The 21,463-nt window shown below is 35.5% G+C and overlaps 1 protein-coding gene across 7 annotated transcripts in view; it reads right to left on the minus strand.

The window, feature by feature from the left end:
- Positions 1-21,463, minus strand: part of CNGB3 (cyclic nucleotide gated channel subunit beta 3) — a 273,696-nt gene that overhangs the window by 75,508 nt on the left and 176,725 nt on the right. For 6 of the 7 annotated variants that reach the window (XM_042973520.1, XM_042973525.1, XM_042973524.1 and 3 more), the window contains 7 exons: positions 18,393-18,538; positions 16,215-16,367; positions 15,003-15,211; positions 8,721-8,771; positions 5,848-5,934; positions 2,510-2,574; positions 1,398-1,520 (listed from right to left, as the gene is read on the minus strand). In XM_042973520.1, coding sequence (XP_042829454.1) covers positions 1,398-1,520; positions 2,510-2,574; positions 5,848-5,934; positions 8,721-8,771; positions 15,003-15,211; positions 16,215-16,367; positions 18,393-18,538 — 834 coding nt within the window. The remainder of the gene's footprint in view (positions 1-1,397; positions 1,521-2,509; positions 2,575-5,847; positions 5,935-8,720; positions 8,772-15,002; positions 15,212-16,214; positions 16,368-18,392; positions 18,539-21,463) is intronic. The other variant, XM_042973523.1, reaches the window with a different exon arrangement.

Genomic DNA, 21,463 nt, shown 5'->3' on the forward strand with positions numbered 1-21,463 from the left:
GTTATAACACAGATCTGGTCATTACCTCTTTTTGCTTACTTCCTTTCTTCTTCCCTGCCTTCTTTAAGTACTTAACATATAGTAAGTGTTTTAATATACTTAACAGTGTTCTAGGCCTGGGAACAAGATATAGTCTCTAGAAATGCTGCAGAGAGACATCCAGGTGTGAAAAGAGAATTAGTTCCACTTTTTCTGGAAGGCATTTTGATGCATCTCTATTATCTTGCTGATTTGATAAGAAGCGTTATCAGACTGAGGCTGCTAATAATGTTAGATTACACACTCACTTTTAGGCATTATTTAATACAGTTGGTGCCTTACTCATTTTTCTATATAAATTCATCATTTATATTAAACTAAATATATACTTAATCCACATTCTAAAGGAAATTACTTGTAGATTTGGTTATAAACTTTCCAGGAATAGATATTCTGTGTGTGTGTGTGTGTGTGTGTGTGTGTGTGTGTGTGTGTGTGTGATATGTTTTCCCAGTCAGTGAGCCTTCTGACTTTAAATTTCTAACATCAGTTCTGGTTAAAAGTTCAAAAAAATGTTGTTTTAATCCCTCACACATATTCCGCTCACTCTAGGTAGTGTGTAATTTTGTGAAGTATCTTCACTCCTATAATTGCTTTCTTTCCCAAGGCTGCTGTGAGTTGCTCTTCAAAGTCATGCTGGGACCTGCCCTTTTCCATTAAGGACATTGCCTTATAATATGCTCAATGTCACTTCATCGGAGCAGAAAGTTAGGGGAGTCTACTTTATGCCAGGTTCTTGTATCTACCAAAAGGAAATCTCACTATTAAATAACCTAGTTGCCATTCCTGAGTTCTGATTCTACTGCCCTAAATTTTTCAAATGATCTCTTTTATTCCTGTGATACTTGCACATCTAATTGTCAAGTTTAATTTATGGTCCTTGTTACTCTGTAAGTATTTAATTGAGTTAGTTGTTAGAGCTGACTCATAAACCCATAAAACCCTTCAGTGGTAAACTAATTAGCTACCTCACCTGACCTCCAAATAATTAACATTGTTCATTACTAACAATCAGCACTGGAGTTATTAAAAGTTATCTTATCACTCAGTTGTCTAAAGCAGAGGCTTTCAAACTTTTCTGATCATAATCCAGAGCAAGAAATGCATTTCCCAGGTCAACCCAGGATGCGCACACACACACACACACACACACACACACACACACACACACACACACCTACTAGGTATGACAGACTGATATTTTCTATTTTATTCTCCTCTGCTTTATTTTCTTTCACTTAGAAACATACTGCCTATTAATGGATTGTGACTTACAGTTTCAAAAACACTAGCTTAAGGAAACATGTACACTGAAACAGAAAGTTAAGAATCCATGTTTCCTTCAAATTAAAACTTACTTGTTTCCTTCACCATCATACACCCATTTAGTACTTCCAATTCCTTCATAGTCTGAAGCCCAGTAATAAATACAGGCATTAATGTGCAGAGTAAACAGCAAGTATCCAGTTGTTCGAATGACTCTGCCAAGGAGAATAAATGCAAAGAGACGCTCATGTTGTTTCTGGAATACAGCCTATTTTAACATTTTCTTTTTCTTAAAGTCTCCACTGAATCTCCTTGCTTTAAATTTGTGAACTGTTAACTCTTGTTAGTACAGTATAAAATGATGGTGTCATTGCATGTTTTCTAACTGCAATGTCTTGACTGGGACTGACAGAGTGTAAAAAAAAAAAAAAAAAAAAACCCTTCCTCTCTTTTCACAGATGGTATGAATCAACTCCCTGAAAGACATGCCTCGAGGGTCACCTCTCCACTTTGAGTCCCATAAAATACGCCACACTGATTTAACTGGATATCTCTGAAAATCTCGTGGGACTTTACGCTACGATTAATAGTGACTAGAAGTCTTCTGTGCAAGTGAAGTTCAGGACAGCAAATGAATGAAATTCAGATTAAAATGAATTGTCATGTTGGGGTGCCTGGGTGGCCCAGTCGGTTAAGTGTCCAGCTTCTGCTCAGGTCATGATCTCAGGGTTCATGGGTTTGAGCCCCACGTGGGGCTCTGTGCTGACAGCTCAGAGCTCTGAGCTTGGAGCCTGCTTCAGATTCTGTCTCCCTCTCTCTCTGCCCCTCCCTGCTCACACTCTGTCTGTCTTTCTCTCTCTCTGTCTCTCAAAAATAAACATTTAAAAAAGATGAATTGTCATGAGAAAGATGCAGAATCAATTTGTGAAGGAACACATTTATCTGTACTTGTTATGACTGAAGCAGGTAATACATTCTATTTTTAGTCCTATATTTGTATAAAATCTAATATGATTTTCATGCTTTTATCTCACTTCAAAATATTCAAGTCTGTTTTAGAACATAACCCTATATTTTATATAACCAAAAATTTGAGATTATTCTGTTTCTTTCACAGGGATATCATATTCTTTCCAAATGCTGCTAAACTGTTGTGCCATTGCTTTCTCTGCCACCCCTGGAAGTATACTGAGTCATACTTTACCTGTAGATATATGCCTTGTCCATTATAGACTCTAGGTGATGATTAAACTCGAAAAATGAAGTGTACTATGTAGAAAACGAACAAAAGAAATCCCAAAGTGTGTTAGTCTTAAATACATATATTTAAATCAAACTATGTAAAATAAATTTTATTTGTTACTTAAAATAATTCCATTCATAAGTCTTCAAAACAAACAAACAAACAAACAAACAAACAACAAGGGTCTATTTACTTGTATCTTCCTCTGGTCAGTACATTTTAGAATGGTGCAAACTCCCAGTGCTTCTTGCTTTATTTTATTTCTACTCTCTAGTTACAGTCTTGTTTGTAATGTCTTTGAAAATCAAGCTTAAAAACATTTCTTTCCTTTTTCTTTTTAAAGCATCTAACAGAACTCTATTTTACAATAATTAAAATCACACTCACCCTAAGACACAACTAAAATAGGCAAAGTATAATATAATATATTGAAGTCATAAATAGGTGTTAAGTCCAGTTGCTTAACACTAGCATTATTTTTAAGCAAGTTGCATTAAATGAGCATTTACTTCAACAAAATTTAAAGTCCAGTAATAGTAGCATTGGTTAGCTATTCTTGACATTGTTCAAAGAGGTACAGTGAGTTTACATGCATGTAATCCAGAGTTGCTATTTCCCTCAAGGTCTCTTCCTGCTTACATCATCTTCTATCTCAACTCATACACCCTACATGAACTCCTCTTTCATTACTATATGCAGTATAAGGCAAGAGGAAGAGCATGAAATCCACAGCCAAACTCCAATCTCACCTCTGCCATTTACCAACTATGCAACATTGGAAAAGTCACTAAATATTTCTGTATCTTGGTTTCCTCATCTGTAAAATGGGAACAGTAAGACAACATATCTCCTGAAGCAGTTGCATCCATACAAGAGTTAGTGTATTTAATTATTTAATTATTAATTTAAGACTCACAGAATCTTACAGATATAAGGGACTATTGAATATTACTTAGTTCACGGTTTATTTAGTTCAAAATTGATCCGATGTAAATATGACTGCAATAGAACATTTAAAATTACAAAACAGATACAATAGGAATCACTGTTTACCTAGAAATACACACAAATGACTTGCTTTTCCAGAATCCTTAGTAGGAAAAATCCCTCATTCGGTTGAGATAATTTCAATTTGTGGTAACTTGTTTATTGTGCTCTTAATAGAAATTTGCACAAAGGTGTTTTTAAGTTTAGCTTAAGTGTTCACTGTAGAGAAAATTTATATTTTTAATTTGTATTCTCATATATAATTTGGAGACTGAGAAATGAAAGTTTTCCTAGGGAATTGTGCATTAAAATGACACACTTATTTGTGAACTGACTAGACTATTGGGCTATGAAAACAAGATCAATGTTGACTTTCAGGGTATTCTATATTTAAAAAGCCTATTGAATATAGAGAATCTTTGGACACCTCAGAGATACAGAGATGAGGTGTAAAGAGTTGGCTTTTTTGAAGTTTTTATTATAATGCCAGACAAACTCCCAAATCCATAGGAACCTGAGTCTTCCTGGAAAGTTGGTTATCTCTGAGCAGGAATCTCTGGCAACTTTCATGTGTGATTAGACATTTGATGGGGGATGGCCTGCCTGCTAAGTTGCTTGGAAAGTTAAGTTTTGCTCCAATCTAGACCCACATTCCAAGGTGAAACCAGAAATCTCTAGAGTTGTCTTAAATGTGTTAAAATATAAAGGAAAGTCCCTTTCAACTGGAAAAAAATTATGGGTGGGGTGCCTGGGTGGCTCAATCGGTTAAGCATCTGACTTGGCTAAGGTCATGATCTCTTAGTTTGTGAGTTAAGCCCTGCATTGGGTTCTGTGCTGACAGCTCAGGGCCTCGAATGGAGCCTGCTTCAGATTCTGGGTCTTCCTCTCTCTCTGCCCCTCCCTGTCTCTCTCTCTCTCTCTCTCTCTCTCTCTCTCTCTCAAAAATAAATAAACTTTGAAAAAAATAAAAAAAAAAACCCAAAAATTATGGGCATGGAAGGAAAGCCCTTTCAGGTTGAAGTTTATTTGCCAATGTGATTACAGTAAAAAATTTGGAGTCAAAAACATGGGATAGAATCTACATTTTTTTATCCTGCTAATCCTCATCTCTAAAATGAAGTTATTCGAGGAATAAATGGTGTCACGAATATTAAGTTTAACAAAGTTTGCAGCCCCAAGCATGTATTCAACAAAGAGCAGCTGCTTTTTTTTTTTTTTTTTTTTGCTGCTATTGCTGCTGTTGTCAGGCTCCACCATGTCCCCAGGTTATGCTTTATTGTCTTCCCAAGATGTGAGAGAGATAACCACTTAAAATTTATAAAATCTTTGGTGTTCCTTTTATAAAGGTTGTTTTTGGGAATACATTATTGTTGCTATTTTAAAGGTTTACATGAAATTTCACGTCCTGACTCTCCTCAGATTTGTTTTAGGTGCCTGATGAAGCTGAGTTATAAAATGTTTATATCTTAGAATCTTTTTGAGTAAGTAATGCATTCCCACAGTTTAAAAACAATAGGAAACATATGCCTTTCAAAGTCTTGCTCCCATTCCTGTCCCTATTCATTCTAATTTTCCCTCCTGCCTTCCATCCCCACCCCAGCTAACCATTTTTATTAAATTCATTTGGTAGTTTTTCACTGTTTATATAAATACAAAGAAATGGAATATTTTCCTCTTTCTGTTATAGAAAAGTTATTAATGTTCTATAAACTATTCCGTAACTAGCTTTTAAAAAAATGATCCTTAAGGTCTTCCTGTATAAGTTCATACAAAACTTTCTTTTTATTTATTTATTTCTGGTGTTACAAAGTTTTCTATTATATAGGTGTCCTACAACGTATTTAACTAGTTCCCTGTTGGTGGATATTTGAGTTATATCTAAATATGTACACAATTCTGTTATGCAAAAAGCATTTGCAGTTTTCTTCTAGAATTACAGATGAGTAACATAACTTAAAGGTAATCTAATCTATCATTTTACTGCCTGCGTTCTTGGTATTGTGACCATCTAATGAAAAAGGACAAATGGGAAAGAATATAATTATGAAAGATTCGTTTGTAGTTATAGTTGTATGTAGAAGTACAAAGGCATTCCTATCTTAGATTATAAAAATACCTCTTGTGAGACATAGAATAATCAAAAACAACTTCCATTAGTAGAAACAATGATGTTTTTCCTTCATTCAGTTTTAAAATTCATAGCATTGATAAAGGCAGAAAAATGGACAGTTTGGGAAAAATTAAAAATATACTTTTAGGACATTTTAAATCATTTCAAGATTATAAAAAGAAATTAAATATAGTTATCTTACCTTTAATATCCTATTTGCCCTAAATATTGGATTAAACCCAAAGAAGACGTAGAAAACATCAAATGGCATTATTGATGCAACATCCAGCTGTTGGAAAAACATATTCACAATCATTGTATTTATGTGCTTTTTTGGACATGGATTGATTTATACCAATATGTAAGAGCTGACTGGGTACCATGAATTATTTGTTGTTTAATACAAAACTGCCTTCAGTTAAGTATGCCTGGTGTCACTGAAAGGTATATTAGCACCATGAAAATAACAACACTATTTTGTAGTCTACTTCCAATGTTTTTCATTTCCACTTTGACACATCTGAGCTCTCCTTAGGCTCTGAATTTTCTGTAATTTCTGTTGAGCTGTCACATATACTTCAGAGATGGCATGGTTGCTAGTGTTAAAATACATTTTAATAGTGTTTTAAACATGGTGCTTTTGGACTGAAAGTCGTCAATTCTTGATTTTATTAGAAACCATTGCACATTAAACGCAGTTGTATATTTTTATGTTTCAGCCAATACTCCAGTATTCAGGCCTGATTATACTGTTGGTGGTTCTTCCAGATACCTCAGTTCTCTCTACTTCTCTCTCTTCGGGATGGTATTGCTAACAATAAACTGCTATGAAATCTATCTCTTAGACACTGTGCAGGCTGAGATAGAGGAAAGGAACCAGTCCCATTTACAATTAATTAGTAACTCCAATAGGAGTTGAAAGTATTATTATAGCTCAAAAAATATATACATTAAAATCTGTCATGTATTTAATTATTCTCGCCTTCTATTATCCTGGCAGTTGCAAAATGGCAACATCACTTGCATACTTTCCTGATTGCAATGATAACAATAAGAAATTCTTTTAGTAAGATATATTCATTTTCATTAATTTTTATACAGTTTTGAAAAATAGAGTAATTTAAAAAACATTTAATTTATTTAAAACATTTAAGAGCAGTTAAGGGCTTTTTGTAAGGCATATGAAATGGAAAGTTGAGGTAATTAATTGCATACCAGAATTTCACAATAACTTAGTGTTACTAAAGAGAAATGAAACTTTTAGTTTAAATTAATCAGACTGGCTATTACAAACAAATTCTTTACAGATAGTATTGGTTTATAAATTACATCATATCCTCAAACCTCATTAATTTTACCCTACAGATATTGAGCCTTGTAACAAGTTGAGACGAATACAGAACAGCTATTAAAATAATGTCATATAAGTATAAAAGCAGGAGCATAGAATTGTTAACTTGTCTAGTGTTATTGCAGCACTCATGTTTTTTGGCTCAAATCATAATAATCTTTTTAAATTCTTTAAAATAAATTTATTAGAACTAATATGTCAGAATTATGGTCTTTTTACTTGCTGTCTATCCAATTGCTCAACTGCCCACTTTAATTCTCTATGTAGTCATTAGCTGTGTTTGATATTAACACTCTAGTGTTAGATAAAGATGATTTATTTCTCATTGAATTGTAGAAAATTGAATAGAGTAAGAATTGACCAATACTGAACTCTGTACAAGGCACCTTACAAAACATGTTGGGATTGAAATAGGAGTAAACTATTGTTTCTGTCCACAAGAAATTAACAATCTAATAGTGGAATAATGAATCACAAAAATAACTAGACAAGCAGGATGTGGTAAGAGAATTCAAAATGAGTGACCACAATTGAATAAATGTAAAATTTTACATTTGTAAACCCACATTAAATGTATGAGTTAATTTGTCTTTATTCAAATTCAAGATAGTGATTAAGAGTTTAGAATAAGTTTTGTGACACTTAAAAAGAATATACATCCTCTTGTGGAGTTCATCAAAGTAGCATAGATTATGAATATGTCTAAGTATGTGGCAATTTTTTACAAAGAAAATTAGTTGGAGATAAAAACAAATTGAAAGAGATTTTAATCACCATAGACTGCCAATGGGGACAATAGGGTTCCTAAACCCAGATTTGTATTTTTATACAAAATTCGAGGCCACAGAAGTGTTCTTGAAATGGGAGGTTGGACTTACACAAGTTAGGTAAGCTTGGATATCTCCCAAATCTGTATTTCTCAAAGGTAGGAGGGACAAATAAAAGATAACAAAGTATTTGGGTGTAAATAATCATGAGTGAAAAAACATACAATTATATTGTTATTTGAGGAAAGAGGGTGCCATATTATAATATAAATAATTGCTTCTTTTCTATTTTATTTATATGAACAACAAAGAAATAGGAGTAGAACAATTTGATAGACTTTTACAACATGGTATGTGAATTGGAGGCTAGCATTCTATATGAATAAGACAAAGTACAGTATAACCTTGGTTTGTGAGCACAATTCATTCCGGAAACACGCTTGCAATCCCAAGCACTTGTATATCAAAGTGAATTTCAAGAACCATTGGCTCAGTTGTGATCATGTGACATTTGGATCATGTACTACTCATATTGCAAGATACTGCCCGTTTATCAAGTTAAAATTTATTAGAAATGTTTGCTCATTTTGCAGAACACTCACAGAACAAGTTACTTATGATCCAAAGTTTTACTGTACACTCCATACTTCTTTACTGATATTTTATTCAGAATTTAAATGTGAGCACTAACATTGTGTTGTGCTTGATAAAGATGCATATAAAGAACAAAGCAAAAGCAAAAATACTTCTTCCTTACAAGGAAGTATACCATGTAATTATTGAGAAGCAAAAACTTCAGGTTTGCCTTTGCTTAATAGAACTTCATCTGTATAAACTTTGTTACAAAAGCTACAATTCAAAAAGAAGCAGATTTTGAAAAAAGAAATTTGTAGATGGGACTTAAAATCAAAATGGCAATGGATAACTTGCATAATTTTGAAATTGTAAGCCACCTACCTGAAATTTTGTAGAACTCCTGTAGTGTGTCTTTAACTCATTTGAATCCACCTGAAATGTGATATTTTGAATTAATTTTACCAAATTTCATCAATTATTTTTCTCACTGTGATAAATATATATACCTATTTCTCTTTCCTGGTTCCTTGTAACTTCAGCCCATAAATATGCTCTATCCTCTCATCTCTTAAAACAGAATAAAAATCTTCTTTGGTGTTTGTTTTGTTTTTGCTATTGACCTATTATTTGTCACACTCAAGCTTCTAAAGAAGTTGCCTACATTGCTTTATTTTGCATCCTTCCCTCAAATTTCCTCCTTGATCCATGGCAATTTGGTGACAATTTGACTTGCTCTCATTTTTCTCATCCCATTAAGACGACCAACATGAATGCCACCAACAACGTCCTAATGATCACACCAAGGGAATCCTTGTATTCTTCTATGGCATTCACCATGTTTTGAAATCACACATATTTCTTGGCTCATTTATTTAAAATCAGTGTATTCCATTAAATGATAATCTATCTTAGGACAGGGTTGACTTTGTTTAGCAACTGTATATAGTTAGTGACTAGAATATACTAGGAATCCAATAAATACTTATTGAGTGGATAAACAGATCAAGGAATGAAGAGATGACTAAAAAATTTGATATTTGTCTTTGAAACTTTTTCTTTCCAAAGAATCTGTAATGCCATTTTTCATTTACGTCTTCAGTTCTAACTATTTGGTGACTTTTTTTTCCCTTTAATTCCAGGGCTAGCCATTTAAACGGCAACATTCCCCAGGACTTAGCTCTCTTCTCCCCCTCTTTATACCTGCTTCCTAGAAAACTTCACCCACTTAAATGGTTTCAAATATACCCATGTACATTGATGCTAACAAAGATCTACTGCCATCTAATATCACTTTCTGGAGATATTGACCCACACAAACAACTGCCTATTGTCTTCTTCACTTAGCAATTCTGCTTATCTCAAATTTAATTTATATCAGACCTGAATTCATCATGATTCTCCATTCCCCTCAAGCCTAATCATCCTCCCACCTCCTCCTCTTGAGTATCCTATGAGCATCCTCATCTATATTGGTCAGTGATCCTAGACCACTCATTTTCCCTCAGTCCTCATCCAACCAGAAACCAATTCTATGATTCTTCTTCCTACACTTTTCTGATGTCCATTCTCTTCTTTTGGCATGGGTCTCTTTGCTATAGTCTTGTTCCCCTTGATCCATTCTATAATTGCAGCTAGATGATCTCAGTAAATCAGATTACTTAACAATCACCATTTATGTGAAATCCTCTGTTTCTACATGACTTAAAAACAAACAAACAAACAAACTCCCTTTCATAGTCTATAAGGCTCTACTTTGTCTCACTCACCTCCTGCAGCATCCCATATCCACTTTATTCAGCAGTTCCTCAGATGCATCAGTTTCTCACTTTTGTGACTTTGCCTATGCTATTCTCAGAGCTTGGAACTTACCTTTTTTCCCTTTTTTGTGGGATGGAGATGTGCAGATAATGGAAATTCATTCATCAAGATTTGGACCAGGTGTCCTCTCCTTCACATGGTTTTCTCTGTACCTCATAACCCCTAGGGCTCACCTCTGTCATGACTCACATTACAAAACCTTACCATTTTCCTTTTGTGTGTCTGTCCTTCATAGGGTGAGTTACTTAAGGGGGTCCATATCTTTGTCTTCTTTTTCCAGTTTCTAATGCAACACTTAGCACATAGTAGGTGCCCAATAAATATATGATAAGCGATAGATGAAGAAGCATTTGTCACTCTTCAGATCTAAAAGAATTAATGCTAATACTGGATTTATACTCTTATATTTTAGTTATAGGTAGGGAGGAATTGTCTATGTATTACTAATGATCTGACCAAAGTATTGTAATTTGGACACATGGAAGCAGTGTCTTCTAACAGTTATCATCCAGACTGTCCAAGCTCAGAAGTTTTAAACTATTGCCAAGCAATGCTAAATACTGGTTAGCCAACTCACCAATTCCTGTTCCCCTCACATTTTTTGGCTATAATTTTTACCCATGCACATATACTGTATCTTACAGAAATATATTAGAAAAAATATAAGACATGCTCATCTAATGATTTTACTGTGAAACACAATGACTTATTTAGCCACTGGTAAGACCTAGACAGTAGTTTAAGTTGAATCATGTACTGAGCTTGAGTAAAATCAGTCAGCTCTTTCAAAGCTCATCTGGGACTGACAGATAAATTTCAAGTGCTATGAGGATAAAATACCACCCTCTCCTCCAACCTTGGAAGAATGATTTTAGCACTTTTATCCCTTTACTTTTAGGCTTGTTTATGATCCTGTAATTGAATAAATGTAAATGAAACTAAACCTTGTTATAGTAGAGGAAATGTCATCTAGTGATTCTAAAATTTTCTTTGGAGCACTAAATAAATTAGGTATTATTAGTTGTATGAGGATCTGCATGCTTACTGCTAACAATTAGGCACTTATTTAAAAAATGTTGCCCTATTTAATTCTCTTTCTCTCTTTTAAGCCTTGTCATTATGCCGGCAACATTTTTTTCAGGGGAGGCTTACTTTGTGAAGGATAGATATGCTGACTGCACCTAAATCCTCTTCCAACAGATAGTTTGTGAAGAAGCTTTACCCAGGTATGATTATATTTACTTCTTCTGAAAAATAATTCATAGAAACTCCATAATTTCATATAGAACAGATAGAAATGTTTCAAAAAATAGTAATATCATCTGAAACAACTACAATGCAGATTAAATAATTATTCAAGGAAAGAAGATTCTTGAACCAAGTTTGCCATTCATTCACTCCTTCAAACATTTCTTGGATATACTCTCTGAATTCCTAAAATAGGCAAATGAATTGAATACTGTCCTTATCTCAAGAAACTTATTACCAGGTAAGAAAGAGAGCTACATATAAAAATAGGAGACAATAAGGGAAGTTAAATGTGTGGATATTCATTCATTTGATTCATTCAACAACTTACTGTATATCTTTTAGACTCCAGAGTCTGGCCTCAGTGTACACATTGTCTTATTCTTCACAATAGGTTTATGAGGTGGGTATTATAATTCCCATTTTATGGATGAAAGGTAAATGCATTTTCTTTAAATAATGCTATTACTAAATTTCAGAGATGGAATTTGACCCTGGTCTGTTTGTTTCTACTATATCATAATTAACCCAATTTTTACTTAACAATTAAATAACAGAATTATGAATAAAGTGTACAGAGCTCAGAGAAGGGAGTGATTAATTTTCTTTAGGTCAGTTTATAAAGAGTAACTGAGAAGATGAAGTGCCAAAAGTGGTTGACAATAATGGCAGGCCTGATTGGCATTGTCACTAGATGGCGCTGAGCATTTCCATGGATTGTTGTGATTGGTAGGTTTAGCATTGTTGTATGTATGAGAGTCTCCTATCTCAGTAATCCTCATTGCCATTTCCAGCTCTATTTCTGCAGTCTATAAAGGAAAGTAACAGCAAGAGAGTTGGTCTTTGATACAAAATTTTGTTCTCTATTTGAATAGCACAATTTTCAGAATAAAGATATTCAAATAAATGCTGTGAAAAACTTGTAAACCCTTCCAATTCCCTATATTGTGGCCTTTAGCACTTCAATCTGTTCGTTACCTACTTTTCAAGGCCTTGGGGAACTAATATTCCCATTCTCCAGCCTTGAAATACCTGGAAACTGTAAGTATTTAATAAATGTTTGTTGAATGAATGAATGAGTGAATGAATAATTTGTCTCTGTACACCAAAGGTAGCAGAGATAGCTAAATGTAGTTAGATCTTTAGTTTGGGTTCTCAACTTGCATAGTCTTCTTACCAAAATGTAATCAAGTTTCAAAGGCTAACACTACCTATCCTAAATTAAAGAAACCATTAAACTTCTTTTGAACAAACAAAGCAATTAGTTCCTGCTCTGTATTTGTAGTTTGTGATAATGCATTTTAAATAGAGTCCGTTGAGTGTGTTTTTATTGGTTATTTTTCTTGTTTTTAACACTCCATTGTGTGTAAAGCCCTTTTAGAAAATTGAAAATAAGTCTCCCCTTACTGATTTTGTCATTTTCCATTTGTCAAACATTGATTTTCTCCCCCCTTGTGCATCTAATGGAGGTTGAAATTAGCACTCTTTTTTTGTGTGTTGTTTACTTCTTATTTGTACACCATCATCATCATTCATCAAACTGCCAGTGAGCTCTGGGGATAGTGCTGGTGAGCTGACTAGTGCTCTGAAGTCCACACAAGGAATATTTTGAATAGATTTTTGTTACAGCCTTAGCTCTTGCCTTCAGAATTTCTTTCTATGAAAACTTTCAAATAATAGGAGGATTTCTTCAGCAAATAAAATTTTTTCTAAAATAAAACAACAATAACCAAAATTACTCCTTTTAGCTTTTTGATAATTTAAGATTGCTTGGAGATTCAAAAGAAAATATTTGGGAGATGAAGGAACCCACCTGTATTCTTTAAAAATATGTTTCAACCACGGTGCCATATATTCCACTGGTCTGCTCTTCCTACTGTGACAGATCCACTGGAGGATCTGTTCTGTGCCGCCCTCACAGAGATTGTGACATGGACACCAGTTGGAAAGGAGGCATCCTTCTAGTTAGTTGAGGAAGGGGTTGGAGAGTAGAGGCTTTAAGATTTGGGTATGTGCTTGTGAAAACATATTCTTCTGTTTCTGTCTTAGACTGACAGGATTGCTTATGAAATTCCCTCAAAACTGAGGATAAATCTAGGAGAAGATAATTTCTCCTAAGGGTAAGAATGCTAGTTTCTGAGGTAAGCCACTGCATTTGATGATGAGAACTGGGATGTGATGAGTCTGGAAAGTGGAAGAGTGAAAAGAATATAAGCCAGTAGATGCCATATTAATTTAAAAAAAAATCACAAAACAACTGGTGTGTTTTTTGTGCTTGTGATTTGTACCTGTCTGCAGGCTGTGTGGCTTCCTACTTACAGTCTGGCTCTTTTGATGAAGAACTTGATGGCTTATTGTTATAGTACTATCTAATAGCACATTCTGCAATGGTGGGAATATTCTGTGTTCTCGGATATGGTAGCCTCTAGCCAAATGAAAATTGGGCACTGAAAATATGGATAGTGTGGCTAGGAAACGTGAATTTGTAATATTATTTAATCTTAATTAATTTAAATTGAAATTTGAACAGACACATCTGGCTAGTGGCCACTATATTGGACATTGCAGTGAATCTATACTGATTTAAAGGGTCATGACAGCTTTTCTCTTCTTTTTAAGTTAGGTTTTCCCAAAGTGTCAAGGCCTAACACTTTAGATTTGTTTTTTGTACTATGTACAGGTGCTGTGCTCATTGCTGACTATACAGTTATAAAAACAGGATACAGTCTGTGTCCTAAAAATCTTACAGACTAGGGCTTTTGAACATCAGGCTATCTCCTGAGGAGGTTGAGTAGACTTTTATGTGTGAAATAATACCTGCCTTATTTAAAAAAAATATTGAGGTGAATGGTAGATTCCAATGTGGTAGAAAGTACCTGCCTCGTGGACTATATGAAGCTTGATTACTAGAGAAATATATATTAAATTACTTCTTTTTGCATTGATAATTCATACTTTTTTTTTTACATTATTTAGGTAAAGTATGTGTATATTTTTGACATTTCAGACCTGGTATTATCTTTCTATCATCACATATTATCAAAGTCTGAAAAACTTACCAACATGAACCAACATGGTGCAGTTGTAATGAACATGGGTTTTGGAGTAAAGGTCTAGGTTCGAATCTTGTCTCAACTACTTTCTTAGCTTTGTGCCTTGAGCAATCATCTACCCTCTCCAAACCTCAGTTTCATCTCCTGTATATGGGGTTGACAATAACATCTTCTTTATAGGGTGACTGGAAGGATTAGGTGAGGCAGCGTAAATAAATGCACTCATGAGGCATCAGACATAGCTCGAGGCACTTTACATGCATCATTTCATTTAGTCTTTCCATCAACATTGTGAAGGTACTATTTTATTACTATTTTTAAGATGAGGAAACTAAAGCACAGGGAGATGCATGGTCCCCAGAACACAGTGAATCCTCAAGGGTTGTGTTGTTGTTGTTGTTGTTATACTGGTGGTTTTTAGTGGTTAAAGACTCATACAGACAGAAACAGTCGGATATTAAATAAACAGTGTTGTTAATTTATTTTTTTGTTGTCCAATCTGATATTCATTTGTCAGTTTCTGCTTCTCCCCAGCCCCACTTACTATTATGTTTCCTCCTTTTATAAACTGGAGTCTGGGCTGGATTAATAGCATATCACAAAGGTAGATGATATCACATATGATGTCTGTAATAAACCAGTAGCGTGTGTTGTCTGGTGTTTGATACGGAAAGACAAGGCGCAGAGGTATAAACCAGCAGTTCCAGTTATAGGCAATGGTGACAAGCAAGAGCCACAGGAGATAGAGTCGATCTAGAAAAATCCAAATGGCATGTAATAAGCATTAAAAAAGACTCTCTTGTAATGGTAATGTTGGAGCAATGTCCTCTGGAGATAAGAAAATTACTGTAAAAGGTTCTATTAACATTCAGTACAATTCTGCCTTTAGAGTCGAAAGCACTGGGTTTTACAAGGGATATTGAGTGATCTTATCAGCTCTTCTAACATTGGAGAAAGGCCTTCTTCTTTGCCAAGAAGTGGCCATGCTGAGTCTGTCCCCACAGGTAAGTGTGCTATATGGATCAAGGAAGAGGAGACTCAGGGGAAGTCAGAGATGCCCTGTTTGGATAACTGTGGCAGTAAGCCTTTTCTGCATCAGGAGTTAAACTTCAGGATCACCCAGGGTAGGTAGACAAAAAGGCCACATCTTGCCTGAATGAGTATGGCTGATGTGAGAGGGCAGAGAATCGGTCCATTAACACAGTCCATGTCCTTTCACAATTGCTTTCTTCTGCTGGAGGGAGGCCACAGGAAGGGATTTGTTCAGTTAGAATAATTAACAATGTGAAAGGATGGAAGAAGATAGATACTTTATAATTACTTTTTTAGGGAGGGGTGTGGGTGTACATATCGCTGAATACTTTGGAGCTTTCTTTTCAGAAGTAATTATTGGCAGAATAGACCCTGGACTGCTTTTTATATCTATCTATCTATCTATCTATCTATCTATCTATCTATCTATCCATCTATCTATCTATGCATCTATCTATCATCTATTTATTTTGGTGATTATACATTTACTTTACTTCACATTATTCTGGCATACATTTTAAAAATAGGCAGGAATATTTTATCTCTTGCTTTCACCAGAGAGGCGCAAACAGTCCATTGCATATTTGATATAGTTTATGTTCTGCTTTCTAGACAGATTTAGAATGTGGGCTAGGGAAAAAAGGAAGTCATTGGTGACTTTGGGTTACATGAGTTCTTGATAATAGCCAGCCCTCCCACTGAGAATTTCACCCTTTGATGGTACCTGTGTATGAATCTATGCTTCTTGGAAGTCTAATTTGCTTTAGATACTCTGTCAGAGGCATCTTCTGGAATTTAAAACACAATATGTGATAGTAATGTTCTTCTTTTAGCTTAGCACTGCTTTCTTGTGTTGATGGTACAGCTGTGGGCTTTGCTTTATAGGGGAAAAAAGAGATAAACACATTTTTAAGAAGTCAGGTTAGCTAAATGAGAAAAAGCTTGGATTTCTCAAAGTCAGAACATTTCAGAATCTTCCCATCTCAATATAGGCAGATAAAGCATGTTTTGACATTGAAAACAGTGACATTAATGACAATATCCATGTAAGGAAAACACTGGAATTTGGAAATAAACAGATTTAAAGCTTACTAGTAAATTATCCTACAGGTGTTACAAATGGGATATATTATTTTATTTATTTACTGTAATCTCCACACACAATGTGGGACTCAAACTCACAACCTTGAGATCAAGAGTCACATGATCTACTGACTGAGCCAGCCAGGCACACCACAAATAGGATATTTTAAGTACAAGCTTAATTCTTACATATTTTGTAGCATAAAGTCAGTCCTTAGGTTTACACTGAAAAGAAACATTAAAAATTTACATCATTCTAAAGGTTTTAGTTTCATGCTTCTTGGGTTTTGCACATATCTTTCAAGTTATGAATAAATAAAGCTCAAAATATTTTTTCAACATAGTTTATCAAAATACAATGACTGCCTTTTCTTTTCAAAAAGAAATTACTATACAATAGGTAGTTTATTTTTTACTTATTTAAAAAATGTTAATTTGTTTATTTTGAGAGAGAGAGAGAGAACATGTATGAGCAGAGAAGGGGCAGAGAGAGAATCCAAAGCAGGCTCTGCATTCAGTGCAGAGCCCAATGTGGGGCTCGGTCTCCTGACCCTGAGATCATGACCAGAGCTGAAATCAAGAGTGAGACACTTAGCTGACTGAGCCATCCAGGATCCCCTGTAGTTTATTTTAAAAATCCAATTTACTTTATACAGAATTTTCCTTATAAAGGAAACCCTTAACTCTATATGTTAACAGTTTAATTTTTATTTAACTGTTATTAAACAACCTTTCTTCTATTTTTGTCTCTCTCTCTATATATATACATAAATATTTTTATAAAAATGTATTCATAATATATATCACTTTTGTGCTCTACTTTATTGTATTTATTAATTTTTCATAAACACATTTCTGAAATTATTAGGGAAGCTGATGATTGCCCCCCATGTGATTAGTTTATTGATGTTCCCTACTATGTTGTATATTCAGATAGTGTTCTTATATTTTTATAATAAATGCTTTGTGTATAAAGGGTATTCTTAATTAATATTTACAATAAAACTTGCTATCGTGGATATTGCTGTTGGCTTTTTCATATATGGTGGGTCCAGAGGTCATGTGCAGAGGGCTCCCTGTGTCTCTCTTCTTCAGGGTTTCTCTGAGCTGGCTTACTTAAAGTGTTGGAGACTTAGCAACATGCCCCAGCAACAACCTTCAGCCAATGGAAAACAGTTGGTGGATTGATACCCCAGCTGCTTTCTCCAAAATATGTAAAGTACTTATACAACTCAACACCAAAAAACCTTCCACACAATCTGATTAAAAAATGGGCAGAGGACCTGAATAGACATTTTTTCCCAAAGAAGACATACAGATGGCCAACAGACACATGAAAAGATGCTTAACATCACTCAGCATCACGCCAATGCAATTCTAAACCACAATGAGATATCACCTCACACCAGTCAGAATAGCTAGTATCAAAAGGACAAGAAATAACAAGTGTTTGTGAGGATGTGGAGAAGGGGGGATCATGTGCATTGTTGGTGGGAATATATGTATTGATGCAACCACTGGAAAACAGTGTGGAGGTTTCTCAGGAGAATTTTTAAGTGTGATCCACATAGTTTTTCAGCTGGATCAAGTCCTAGGGCCTACAGAAGAAGCCATCTCATCAATACGTCTTTATTGTCTTAACTCCTATCTCCATCTCTCTTATCTGCTCTCACCTTCCTGGATCACCTTCAATACAAACTATCTGTACTTAAATCATTGTCACAGGGTCTGCTTTTGGGGGACCCCAAGCTAAGATATTTGAAAACACATGCCCCTTCATAATTTTTTTCTTTCCAGTACTTTGAGTAACAATGCTTACCAGTTTGGGGGCTGGCTTCAGGTGAGGATATATCTCCTTCTACCAACTTTTTCTTGTAGAGGATTGTTCTTTGACGCATCCTTCTCACCAAGTTGTGTAGCTGGGCATCAGCATACTCATTTATAACAGGGGCTTCATGTGGTTTGCTTTTTGGACAAAATGAGGAAAAAAATGGTGATAGAGATGGATCCATGAAGAAGTACATACAAGGGAGAAATTAAGTTTTTTCACACTCCTTATAGATCTCAGACAATTATTTGCTCCTTTCTACAAGTGAATAGAACAATTTAAAACTTAAGTTTGATGGGGGCGCCTGGGTGGCTCACTGGGTTGAGCGTCCAGCTTTGGCTCAGGTCATGATCTCACAGCTCGTGAGTTCAAGCCCCGTGTCGGGCTCTGTGCTGATAGCTCAGAGCCTGGAGCCTGCTTTTGCTTCTGTGTCTCCCTCTCTCTCTGCCCCTCACTCACTCACATTCTGTCTCTGTCTCTCTCAAAAATAAATAAATATTAAAAAAATTAAGTTTGATGGAACAGTGTTGGTGGAATACAGATTTACCAATGAAATATTAGAATCCACAAATAACAAATGTCCATTCTTGACTCTATTAGATCTTGAGGACTGTGATTCTGACATTTAATTGCATCATTAGAAGAAAAAAAAAAAAAAGAAACATTACCTGGCATTGTAGGTAGAATTCTACTTTTTTTTTAAAGGTTTATTTATTTATTTTGAGAGCAAGAGTGAGTGAGAGAGAGAGAGAGAGAGAGAGAAGGGCAGAGAAAGAGAGAGAGAAGGAGAGAGAGGATCAGGCCTGATAGCATGGAGCCTGAAGCAGGCTTGATCTCACAAACTGTGAGATCGTGATGTAGGCAGAATTCTAAGGTGGCCCCCTGGTGTACTTGTCCTGCATAATCCTGGAGACAATAAATATGGTGGATTTTGCTTTCATAATTAGTGTGTGCTATATAGCTTAGTTGACTTAAAGGTAAGAAATTTATACAAATGGGCCTGATGTAATCAGATAAGCCCTTTAAAAGCAGAGAGTTTCTGTAGCTGGTGATAGAGCAGAAAGTTACAGGTTTGAAGCATAAGGGCAATTCTACTTGAGAGAAATTATCAATTTTTGGCTTTGAAGAATAAAGGGGCCCCCTCATGAGAATTACATGAAGCTTCTAGGAGCAGAGACTGTCTCAGGCTAGCTGATAACAAGAAAACAAGGACTTCAGTCCTACAACCGCATGGAGCTGAATTCTGCCAATAATTTGAATGAGCTTGGAAGTAGATTCTTCTCTGCTGCCTCCAGGTAAGAGACTAGCCAAGCCTGGCTGATACCTTCATTTCAGCTTTGAGAGACCTTAAACAGAGAACCTAGCCTCACCCAGATTTTTGACTTATGGCAGTGTGAGCTATTAAATGGTATTGTTTTAAGTTACCTAGTTTGTAATAATTTCTTATGCAGCAGTAGAAAATGAATATATCTAGTGTGCGTTAATGCACTTCCCTTCTAAGAAAACAAACAAACAAAAAATAAGTACAGGGTATAAGATATGAATTAGTATACTTCCTAAAGATCTGAGTTCCTTGACAGATTTTCCTCAGACTTCTAACTCGTTCTCTCTACCTTCCTTCTGAAGTCTGACACTGTGTCTACGCAGACCCATATAGGTTCTATCCATTCTCACCTCCTCACATCCATATCTCCCCTTTCCATCTCACTTCCAAACTGGAACTGATGCGGTTCACATTGGAGCTGGGTAATCTGTGGATTCTATTTAAAAAAATTCATCTTTATTTATTCTTGAGAGAGGGAGAGAGAGAGAGAGAGAGGCAGTGTGAGTGGAGGAGGGAAAGAGACAGAGGGAGACATAGAATCCTAAGCAGCCTCCAGGCTCCCAGCTGTCAGCACAGAGCCTGCAGGGCTCAAACTCACAAACCATGAGATCATGACCTGAGCTGAGGCCGGACGCTTAACTGACTGAGCCACCAGGCACCACCCACTGTGGATTCTATTTAAAAAGAACCCTAGTATGAGCCCCTCTCTACTAATCTCCATTCTCTATCATGAACAGAAATATATCATATCTATAATTGTTTACAGATTCCCAGACCATCGGTGTGTCTTTCTTTCTTATTATCATAGTATAATTTATGCCTCTTTTATATGTCAAAAGTCCTGCCTCAGCATCAACATTCTTTAAAAAAAATTTTTTTTAATGTTTATTTATTTTTGAGACAGAGACAGAGCATAAACAGGGGAGGGGCAGAGAGAGAGAGGGAGACACAGAATCTGAAACGAGCTCCAGGCTGTCAGCACAGAGCTCGACACGGGGCTCGAACCCACGAAGTGTGAGCTCATGACCTGATTCGAAGTCAGACGCTTAACCAACTGAACCACCCAAGCACCCCTCAGCATCAAGATTCTTTAAGTGTGTCACACTAAAAGCTTTAAAAGCCTTCTCAAGAATGGCGAAGACTGAGATGCAGTGGAAGACTGGTACATCTTAGACAATATAGAAGTAGGGGATATGAGGTCTACAAAACTAGAATTTTTTTTTCTGATTAAGAAGTGTTATATATATAATTTCACAGATTTCTTCTTAGTATGCCTAGGAGTTTATTCATCCATCAGACTGTTGAGTTTCTACTTTATGTAATGGAATAAAAAGATGAATTAGACTGTAACCCTACGGATGTTCATAGTTTAATGGGGGAAGTAAGGATGTAAATGAGTACCTAATAAATAACAAATATATGTACAAAGTGCTATGTTCATACTAAACTTGGCCTGGGGAATCAAGGAAGGGTTTCACAGAGAAAGCATCTTAAGTCTGAAATGTTTAGAAGGCCTTTGACAGAGAAATGAAAGAAGGACCTTCGAGGCATTGAGAATAATACGTTCAGAAATGTGAAAAAACATAACACATTCAGCAAGTATTGTGGGGGTGACTGGAACAGAGTAAGTATATGGAGGAGGCCAGGTAGCAGAGGTGGTAGGAGTGGTGGTGGTTAGGTCCTGAAAGGTGAGTGGGGTCAGATTATGATGGTTCCTACATGATTTATTAGGAGTTTG

The sequence above is a fragment of the Panthera tigris genome, chromosome F2, assembly GCF_018350195.1.
Source record: "Panthera tigris isolate Pti1 chromosome F2, P.tigris_Pti1_mat1.1, whole genome shotgun sequence".
Classification (NCBI taxonomy): Eukaryota; Metazoa; Chordata; class Mammalia; order Carnivora; family Felidae; genus Panthera; species Panthera tigris.